The sequence below is a fragment of the Heliangelus exortis genome, chromosome 1 (assembly GCF_036169615.1).
Source record: "Heliangelus exortis chromosome 1, bHelExo1.hap1, whole genome shotgun sequence".
Classification (NCBI taxonomy): domain Eukaryota; kingdom Metazoa; phylum Chordata; class Aves; order Apodiformes; family Trochilidae; genus Heliangelus; species Heliangelus exortis.
Genome location: NC_092422.1, coordinates 117,060,021 through 117,070,982, shown reverse-complemented (window position 1 = coordinate 117,070,982; position 10,962 = coordinate 117,060,021). Strand labels below are relative to the sequence as shown.

At 44.0% G+C, this 10,962-nt stretch overlaps 1 protein-coding gene across 4 annotated transcripts in view; it reads right to left on the bottom strand.

Annotated features, from left to right (window-relative positions):
- Positions 1-1,182: 1,182 nt before the first annotated feature.
- GTF2E1 (general transcription factor IIE subunit 1) overlaps positions 1,183-10,962 on the bottom strand; it is a 54,070-nt gene continuing 44,290 nt past the window's right edge. For all 4 annotated transcript variants that reach the window (XM_071760622.1, XM_071760613.1, XM_071760619.1 and 1 more), the window contains 2 exons: positions 6,210-6,457; positions 1,183-2,982 (listed from right to left, as the gene is read on the bottom strand). In XM_071760622.1, the coding sequence (XP_071616723.1) occupies positions 2,552-2,982; positions 6,210-6,457 (679 nt within the window). In that variant the 3' untranslated portion in view covers positions 1,183-2,551. The remainder of the gene's footprint in view (positions 2,983-6,209; positions 6,458-10,962) is intronic.

The following is a 10,962-nucleotide window of genomic DNA, read 5'->3' as shown; positions in this document are numbered from 1 at the left end:
TCCAGCAGCCAGAGGAAATGGCTGGGCCCTTCCTCAGAACTGATGGCTTTATCTTTGCATTAGCACCAACCTCCTGGCAGTGACTGGCTTTGCTTGCAGCAGCTGCTGTTCTTCCTCTTCTGGCATGTGTGCAGAGCCCTGCTTCAATTTTAGGAGAAAAAGGCACTATTGTACGTTCAAGCAGCAGCATTGTGACAGGGCAGTAGCAGCCCATAGCTGTCCTCTGACAACAGCCCTGGCTGGCTGGAACAGAGCAGAGCAGAGCAGAGCTCCATCCTTTCTGAGAACCAGAAGCTGTTAGAGAGGGCAGGAAACAATGGTGGCTTCTGCTCGTGTATCTGGACCTCACCAGTCCTCCTGAGGGCTGCCCGTGATGGATGAGAGATGGAAGGCATGCCCCACAAACCACCACACTGATTCCCTCATGTGCAGGACGTGCCTTGCTGAACAACCAAAATTACAACTGCCATAAAAACCACAATTGAACAGGTGCTACCACTAACTTCATAGATGATGATGCAGAACCTAGTAAATCCCAGTAATTCTTCACTTTAGCTTTCATAAACCTACAGTTCAATTTTGCAGGCTAAAAGCTCAGTAGAATTACTGGTGAGTTATGAGCATGAGCAGTTCTACTCAGGATTAGGTCTCAGTTTCTGTCTCTGTCTGCTTGTAAAGCTACCTGCTTTTCCCCAGTCCCAACCTTGAATTTAACCAGATGAAATCAAGACAAAATTGGTACAGCACTTCTTTTTAAATGTTAGGTGGTTACTGAATCTGACTTATCAGCTCTGTGGCTTGATATCTAGAAGCTTGATACCAGACCTTGGAAGTCTGTCGACACCATTTTATACTATTTTAACTAACTATACAATGTCTGTGAGACATCCTTCCATCAGCCTGTGCTTCCCTCAAGGAAGGGGGAAAGGAATGAAAGCACTGATCAAAAAGGGCCTCCCACAGCACCAGTCTAATGAAATGTCCTTCCCTGAAGTTCAGAAGATTCCATTCAAGGGAAGCTCTGGTGAAGAATACAAAATGTGCAGCAGTGATATAATGAGGGGTTTCAAATAGTCCTTCCCTCAAAGAAAAGCCTGAAAATGTTTTGTTTTCTTGAGTTGAGTAAATCAAAATGATAAACAGCATTTCCAGCTAGATACCTGACAAATTGGAAAACAACAATGGGGAGAAGTTTGTTTATTTATTCTTCTTTAAAATGACTTAAAAGCAAATTTAAAACACTACTTAGAAAAAGATGGGGTTCAGAATATCAAGATGCTGAAAATAAAACCACAAAGGAGGCATTGCAAGGTTAGCAGAACATAGAAAGCATAGTTAGTATAAAACAGATTTACAGTCTCAGTGAACAGCAAATTCATGCTGCCTGTGGAAACATCACATCACATAATACTGCCTCTACCCTCTGGAACACAAAATTCTCTTATAGTTTTTTTTTCACTGTAGTACTTGATAGGAAAACAACAATTTTAAAAACCAACATTTTCAATTGAAAGAGAAAAGCATTAAAAATACAATATTGCTCTGTAGGCACCGATAGATGTTTTTCTACAGTAAAAGAGTGTGCCAAAGCAGAATTCAAAATTGCATAATTCCTCTTAAAATGATACAGCCCTTGTGCCACTGCCAATCCAACCCAGCGATGCCATCTCTCTGGCACTGCCTGACTGCAGCCCTGCCCACTAGGAACCGTCAGCAACACGGGAGTTTGGACAGGGCTGGGCAGAAGTGACAGGCAGCAACACTGGAAAATGAAGGTATCTCCTGATAAGTCAGAGCACTCTGACAGCTCGGATCCACAAAGGGCTTTTGTTACACTGACAAAGAGTGACTGTGTGTGCTTGCCAAGGCTTTCACTCTGTGTGTTTCAAGTTACACCTGACCTTGAGCTGCTGAGTTAAGTAAAGAGTGAGTAAGCTAGTAAAGTGAGTTCACTAGTAAAGAGTGAACAGGAGCAAGAGGAGGTTGCTGCCCACAGGGCTGCTTAGAAAATAAGCCAGTTCTGGTGGCCAGTGGCTGCTGGCAGGAGGTCAGCTACAAGCCCTGCCCAAGCTTGCCATCAGCAGACAAGTGCTTCCCTTTCCTCTCCCCTCACTGAACACGGGCAGCTGTAATGTTACTTATGCCCTACACTGAGAGCATTCTGATCAGACCAGGGAGCACTTGCATCCTCTGCGGGCAGGGATGGGGACTTCACCAGAACATGCAACAAAAATGAACTCAAAGCAATCAGGGGGATCCAGCTGCTGGAGCCTCGAAAAAAGTTAAAGCAGCGCCTATGCAGGGCACCCTTAGAGCAGATTTTTACCCTGCAAGCATCCTGACTTCTGAGACTTCTCCCCTAACTGTTTTGGCACATGCAGCCTTCCTGCTCCCCCTCTCTGGTGGGCAAGATGCCCGAGATTAGCAGCCCTGAGCCACAGTGTCCCTGCGCACAGGGGAGGAAAGATGCACTTCAGTCTTCTGTTTCACTAGGTAGTTTCTGGACTAAAAATTAAATCACTTTTTAAAAAAATACCATGGCAGGAAGCAGTTAATCAAACATATCCTCAAACATGCGTCGCCCCATGGCTATGTAAACCTCTTTTTCTTCAGGTGTCATCTGGGCCACCAGCTCAGGGCGCTGACTCACTTGGCTGTAGGAGTGTGGACGCCCAGCCACCGTGACAGTGGGGTCTTCTGCCACCACCTCAAACTCTTCATCCTCCTCCTCATCCTCCAGCCCGTATATTGTGGTGGCCGTGGTGGGAGGGCGAGGAGGGGATTCCTCCTCTGACTCGCTTGTCTCACTCTCAGAGTCACTAGCATTGGCACCAGAGAGGGGAGCAGCACCTCCAACACTGACTGTCGAAGCAGAAGGGGTCTTCTTCTCGTGGATGAGGAGGGCACGCATCACCTCTTCATTATCATCCAGAGATACCCGGCCCTCCTCACGCTCCTGGAAGGTATCCAGATCCCGGCCCCCTGCAAGAAGACACAACAGAATCACTGTTTCCTCACTGGGATCTGTGTAGCAGCCCCGAAGGCTTTCTGGACTTGTATTAACTACTGCCACTGGGCATGCTTGGCCCAGTCACACCATTTCTCTAAGTCAGCTCCTCCTCTCCCTTAAAAGACAGAGACAGTTACAGTTTCTCTCATAAAAACAGAGCAAGTATAGTACATTTTCCTCCATCTAGAAGGCCTGGAGTCACCTTAGCTCCTGGCTGGGAGCCTAACTCAGGAGCACATTGCAAGAGAAGAAAACAAATGCATGATGGGCTCAACTCAGGTACCACCCCACAGCTGGGCTGATGCACTTTCCCAACTGTGGACCAGAAAGCAGTCCCTGGGACCTAAATCTGGGCTTCCAGATACTCCGACTATACATCCAACAATGACACAAGTCAGAGACGTAGATTCCCACATCATCCAGCTAAGGATGGTGCTTGTCACAGATACAGCAAGGATCTCTGTGTTGCTTCATGGGTGAACAAGCACAGGCTGTTTCCTTTTTGCCCTCCTGTTTCCACGTTGTATGACCACAGCCTGGAGGACTTGTGGTGGTAATGAAGAACGTAAGGTCTTACTGGTACAGACCATAAACCCAGAACCAAAACCAGGCCCTGCTACGCTGAGCTGCCCATCTATAAGGATTGAGATGGAGAAGCAGAGGAATCCAGGCCTACAGGGGCTATGAAGAAACCACGAGTCATAAAACAACATTCAAAGTAGATGTCTCTGGTAAGCTCAGAGGTGCATCTATCAGGCAGGAAGGGGAAAAAGCTCATTACTGAAATGTAATCTAGGGGGATCTATCATAGGAAGCAGATGCAGCTTACAGCCTGCAGCCAAGCTGCACTACTCTGTGTGGAAGGCTGCATTAAACCAGTACCTGCTCTCCAAGCTGAAACACAGTCCAGCCAGTCAGTCTCTCTGGCTCCCTACCTGGACCTCTGATTTTTAGGGGACTGCAGTTTCCCATCTGGCAGACACACAGCCTGTGTTTCTCCTTCACCAAGCTTGGCTGTATAAGGGCCAGCAGGGTTAAGCATGGCTTGGGTAGACATAGTGTCTCCAGTTCATAGATTCAAAAGGTAAAATTCTGTTCAAAAAGTGGCATTTCTGTAGAAAACTCCTCCTAATCCTGTATTTGGTTAGAGGACTGTGAGTCCACCCAGCACCAATAAAATCTACAGTCATTACAGAAAAAGAAAAAACCAAGAAAAAAAATTAAATATGGAGAACCTTATGAAAAAACAAGGCCTAAAAAAGTAGGACAGACTCCCTGTGACAAATTTTCTCTCTTCCACCTGAAGCTGCTGCCCCTGGAGCTGAGCTGACGTCATTCCACCTTCATACATTAATGCTGCTTGCCTGCTTCTCCAAGACCTGGACCTTCACAGTTTTAGCACCACATCAAGGCACCCGGCACCCATGACTTTCCCCCAAGGTCAAAACAGTACTGGCTACATTTTTCAACTTAGGATGAAAAATGTGCTGAGAAACATGTGAAGTAAGGAACTAAGTTCTGCATTTAGCACTAAAACCCAGAGGAGTTTGCAGTCACTCCAATCCTGTGGTAAAATAAAGGCCAAATGACCCACCGCTAACTTAACTGGACTCATGCTTTTATTTTAAATGAAGTTGTAGTTAACGGGTGATGGATGCAAATGTTACTATTAATGTAATGGCAAAATTCTTGGAAGAAAGGAAGAATGAAAGTGTTGGCAGCCTTGTGTTCAGCTTGTTGGTTGTGACTGTAGAGCATAAGAGGTGATTGGAGAACATCTCCAAGACAGTATCATAGCTCATCACATTGAGAGCTGTGGAGACCACAGCACGGGGTAGCTCCACAGAGTCTGACTTTGTGGCTCAGGAGTGGGGCTGCCTCTTGCTTGTGGGAACTGTTCCTGCCAGATCCAAGCAGCATCTTCTCTGTCAACAGATACAAGTTTTCTTTTTATCTATTTGTGTCATACAAGAGCTACAGAAATATGTTGCAGCAGCAATTTCAGGCTATTTCCACTATCTCTCTCTTTAATCTCCAGCAGCAGTGGAAGCTAAGCAGTGGTGCCACTGTGCTGTAAGGAAACAGACTCCCCCTCAGTGTCCTTCAGTGGCATCTGAGAAACATTTATACTGTGCAGGACAAAAGTCATGTCGAGGAGACAATTCAAAACTACAGGTGAATTGAATGTCTAGCAGAAAACCAGGGTGAGAATTCACCATGGCTGGTGAGTAACAACAACATCTGCTACAAACTGTAGGAGGAGGCTGTTTCAATCACCTTGCTTTGTTTAATACTGTTTGGAAAATGTTTTGGGATCTGTATGCTTGAAAGATGTTACATGCAAACAAGATCACTAGATATCTTCTGACCATTATTTCACATCCATTTTATTAACTCCTTCTATACTGACATACTCCACTCTTCTTCTGAGTATAGTGGCTCCAGGGTCTCATCCTTCCTTTTGCATTCTTCTCTTTCCAGGGAATCAACAGCTTCATGAAAGATCATAAAGGGTCTCTATTTTCTACTTTTAGAGTGTAAGTCTACATAACACACTTGCCCAACAAAATGTTTCTACTATTGATTACAAGATCTTGTCCATGGTCTATAGACAACCTGACCTGAATGAATGAATGAATATAAAAGCAAAGATAACAAGAAGCAAACAGAAAGCAATATTGATCTGCCATGGTGACAGACTGGTGGACTTCCTGAAGCTTTATTTCTGACATATTCTTCATATAACATGTTTTGAAAAACAGTTGGCAAGAAGGCAGCTGGAAGCACATGAACACTGCTGGTAGGTCTGGTAGGCTTCAGAGTAACTGAGTGATAATAAATGTCAGTTTTCAGCAGTGACCTATTAGGAGGGCAGCTTTCTAGATGAAACTGAAAGACCTCTACCTAGAAGCAATAAATTCTCAAGGTGGAAGTCATAGCAGATAATTAACATTTTAGAAGCCCACAAACAATTTCATGAGCAACTTAGCCTTCCTGATCTAAATTTCAATCCTGAATCTAATAGATCAAGATTTTTCATGTCTACATACACACAGGTGCTTTGCATGACAGAGGGGAGCAGACACAATCTGGAGTGCAGGGAGCAGCAGCTGTACAGACACGAGGGGACATAGTTTTGACAGCATCATAAGACCTTCCCATAAGCAGAGCAGTACTTCTGCCCTATGGATTTTCTTACCATCTTTGATTTCATCAGGATCATAAGCCCCCTGCACTGTGCTCTCCCGTAGCCAAATTGGTCTCTCTCTGACTGGCTTTCCTTCAGCTGTAGGCCGGTTAAGATCCTCCTGGTCCTCCATGCTGATGACAACATTCTGGGTATACAAGTCCTCATATGATGGTCCTTTTGTAGTCCATGCTTCCCGATGGTGTCCACCTGCAAGGCCAGCTGCTGCCCCCGAACCGGTACCAGCTGCACGCTCCTTGCTGCACAAAAGAAGTCAGAGAGACAAAAGCTCAGAACAAACCCTTCTTCGGCCAGCACTAGAAAACTTCAACTATGATTAGTTACCTCCCATGATCTGCATTGAGAACTTGCATTCTCATTTCTAAAACATGGTGCTAGCAACTTCTACACCAGCATCCTGGTTTGGGGACTCTAATGGGAAACCCTACATGAGGTCATGGCAACTTCCACCAACAGACACTGGAAAGAAGAGGCAGCACTAAACCTGCTGATGCACTCACATAAAACCAACATAAAATCCCAGAATACTCTGAAATAAAGGCCACAGCAGCAAAACACAGTCAAACAGTAATCTCGTATTTGGAAAAGCCTCTTTTTGGCCTTCCCACAGCAATCACCTACAGCATTAAAAAAGCTAAAATTTAAGCATGGGCCAATGGTAGGCCCATGCTCAGATCTGTGAACTCATGAAGGAGTTAATCCATCATGAAAAACACAGTTCCAACTTTTGCTTGAACTGTGAGCGACAATGCACATGGTAAGTCACATCTCCTGTGTTACACAGGAGATCTATACTACCCACAGACACAGCCCTGTGGGAGGACTCAAGATGAGAAGGCAACTTCAAAACAGAGGACCATGGCTGGGCAAAGGCCTTTGTGGTGATGGTGTGATGGAGGCAAGACAGAACTGTCTTCCTTGTGGAAAAGCTGGAGAAGCAAACATGATGACTGATATGAATGGCAGGGCAGTCAATACCTAGCCCTCCTTTTTTTTTTTCTGAGAGGAGCTGCAGGCAGCATCATTTGCCTCCAGGCTCCTCTATCTCAGGAAACTGGTGGAGAAAAGAAACATTCCTGCTTGGATCTGATGGAAAGAGGACATCAGGAGGAGTATTTTCTGCACGGCAATGGCAATAAGCCCAAAATACTCTCTTCTGTCCTGTGCTGCTATACATAGGTTGATCAGGGAAACCAGCTGAATGGAAAACTCACTGCTCTCTGGGTGGGGAAGCCAAATGTCGCCACTCCTCCAGTTCAAAATCGTATTTAATTTGTTCAGAAAAACAGACTCACTGTGCACTGTACCCACCCTCAGCCATATCATTTCATCCAACTCATTGCCAGAGGCACCTAAGGCTTTCCATGGGTAACAGAGACCTGCCTCCACTCTTCCTCCTCTTGTCTAGAGCAAATCTATCAAGGATACTCACAGTGTCTCTGCTCTGCTGTCAGAAGTTGTCAGAGAGCACAGTTCAGTCACTGCTATCTACCCAATGTCCTTTCCTCCAAATGAGAAGTTTAAAATAAGGTTGTAATTGGAGAAAACCGGAGTAATATGCTTTTTAAAAAATTATTGCTATTTATTTATTAAGCAAAGACTTAATCATTGCTTGATGAACAAATTCTGTTGGATTTTTAGGGGTAAACAGTGAGGGGAAAACATGGAAGTAAGTTATCATCTCTCTTCCTCAGATACAGAAATACCAGCGTGCTCAGCCACAGTTTGGATTGAGAACTACTTGCAGACTCCCAACAGTGATCCTGCTGGGTCTGCTAGCAAAATACTTCACAGATCCATTTTAGCATGCGTCCACACACTAATCAGTTCTCTCCTGCAGCCAGCCTCACCAGGAGAGCTTCACAGCAGCCTTGGATTCTGGGGCAGAAGACTCATGCACATGTATTGCTTATATAACCTGAAGAACCACACAGAGACCATCTTCCCAGCATGTTATTTCAAGTGTTGGTACCTTTCAGCTCCCCGAGACAGGAGTGTGTTCTGTGAAAAGCACCACTCTGCTTCCCACACAATAGAAATCTCTATCCAGCGTTTCCCTGACGATTTTACGTAATCCACTTTCCTCAAAAGATACACAATGCAGCTTTCCCCCAAGCTCTCCCTCCCCACGACTGCAGCGTGACAACTAAAGGCTCAGGAGAGCCAGGAATTGCCTAATAATACCTTTGCACAGAGGCCACCATAAGCGTGCCTGAAATGGACCTTTTTTCCTATGCAGTATCTTTTAGCAGCAAAACATTTATTCCGTGACTTCACGAACACTTCGAAAACAGAAGTAACAACTTTTAAGAGACACCTGCAGTGTCAGCTGCCCTCTACTGCAATGTCTCACACTTAGGCAGAACCATCTAGACACTATCTGCTTCTGAACCCCAGTGAGCTTTGCAAACTGTGTCTCAGTTCACTTCCCCGTCTGTGCAACTGCACCTTCAACAGCCCTGTTGGTAAGCTTCAGCAACCCCTCAAGGCTAGGTGATCAGGGGAATACTCCTTACTGCCAGAAGAGATCTTACTCTTCAGCAACTCTGCACCAAAGTACAGGATTAGACACCACGGATCAGGCACCAACAAAATGCCAGATGTGTGAGCTGCCTTTACGAGCAGCACAGAGCGAACAAAATGCATTCTTAACTCTCCCGTGGATCCAAGATCTCCTTTCCCTCACCTAGGTTTAGACATTGCACGATATCCTGCAACCAGGAATTGCTCAGACAGTGGCAGCTTAGTGGCACAGACGTGGCTTTATTTGCTCTGCTACCCAACAGATGTTTTACCCTGACAGAAATCCCTTACTGAGTAGTTTACAGCCTTTAAAGGTGACATAAATAATCCTTGACATAGCTGAGGCATGGCCCAGAGAAATCACACTGTGCAATAGGGAAACAACCCAGAATTTTCATTCCAATCCTGCCTAGGTTATTAAAAAAAAGTCTTGCATAGTGGGAATAAGTCATTTTGTGCCATGTTTGAAATAAAGCACTTTTTCACTTAGCTGCTATTAAGCGATTCAGCTCCGCAGCAGACAACCCATGACAGCATAACCACAAAAAATTAATTCTATGAATATTTTTGTTATATAAAATCATGCTATTTTGACATAGGAAAATGGTGAGAGGTCATTAAAATCCATCTGTTATAGAAAGCCCCAGAGAGGGGCCTGGGTAAAGCAGGCTTCTTTCAAAACCTGTGGGGCTCATTCATGCTTTGCCAAGATTAAGAAAATTAACGCTGTCCTAGAAAAATATAAATTAAGATCTTCCCAGTTTCTCACAGCAGGTGAATGACAGTTATGCAATGTCAGTGTGGTTGCTTACAGTCGTAGCTCTCCTGAAAACCCATGAAGCTGCCTGTGCTCGTGCAAAGAGAAGATGGAGGCACTTCTTGACCTTTTCTGCACGTTTTGCAATCATCAAATGACACTTCTGTCAATGATTTCAGACACTCGAGGCTCCATAAAAATGGACAGAATAAATTACCCAGGGTTTGGCACTTTAGAAAAAAAAAAAACTTCACAGCAGCACTATCATGCAATTAGCTGCTTTGAATTAATAAGATTTAATAAACAATTAAATCATTCTATGTGCTGAAGCAAGTTGCATTCAAGTAAGCATTTAAAAAGACGCCTATGCCTATTTATTTTGTCATTCCTTGCACTGAGTAATTAATCATTTACAATGTTTTTTAAGTATTTAAGAGTCAAGTAAGTGGGTGTTGCTATTTAATCATGGGACTGCACCAGACTTCTGCTGTGGTAATTTTTTGTGCATAGAAGGTGAAAACCGAGAAATTACTCTCTTTTTGGTGGGGTTATCCTAGTTCTACTGCTCAACCTACAAAAAGGGTTTTTCAAGCTAAGCCCAGCAGTTCAGCTTGGGCATAAAGGCTTCAAAGACTCCCCATATCACCAAAGACATGTTGAGTGACCTTGGAAAAAACCTCTTCCCCTCTCTCTACTGCTTAGTCTTCTATCAGAATGATGACAAAAATTAGCCACCTTCTTGGCTAGAAAAAGCTTATGGTAGACGTATAAGATTTCATTATCTTAATTAGAAACTGTCTAGTGTGAATATATAAGGAACATTCTCTCTCACAGTTCATGTGAGATAAAAAAAAAAAAAAGAATATCCTGCTTGCTCTCCCACTAACTAAAGCCAAGCACCCCAAGGCACAGTGAGAATGCAGAATTCTCCTCATGAGACATCCCCCCCATGTGTTTAATTAATTTTTTTAAACACAGAGAAGTGCATCACACTTCACCACAACTGACAAAACTGACAGCTCCCTACATCTTTCTGCATTATTTAAACATCATCTGTTTTTTGTACAGCTAGGAATGTTCTGAAAGAAAGTGTCATCTCCCCATGGGCAGGAACATTTTAAAGAGTTTTTGACTATAATATGGTCTCCTCCTGAATAGAAGAAATGTGTAAGAAGTAGAAGAAAATCAGAAGAAAAAAAAATACTCTTATTACCAGTAATGTCTTTGAACTAGAATGTTGTTGAGTGTGGATTTGAAATGCAAAATGTAGAATGCAGGTAGCTTAGTTTGAAAAGCTGGGTAGACAGAGAAGCAGTAGATGAAAGATAAAAAGAGGACAGTGTAGATGGCACCTTCAGAGCTTTGTAAAACAGCTACAGTTTGCATTTCTTAAATACTGAGGCAAGGGCTTGGTATATATACCAGCTGCAGAATGGCAAGATTCAGGTAATTTGAGTAGCCCAT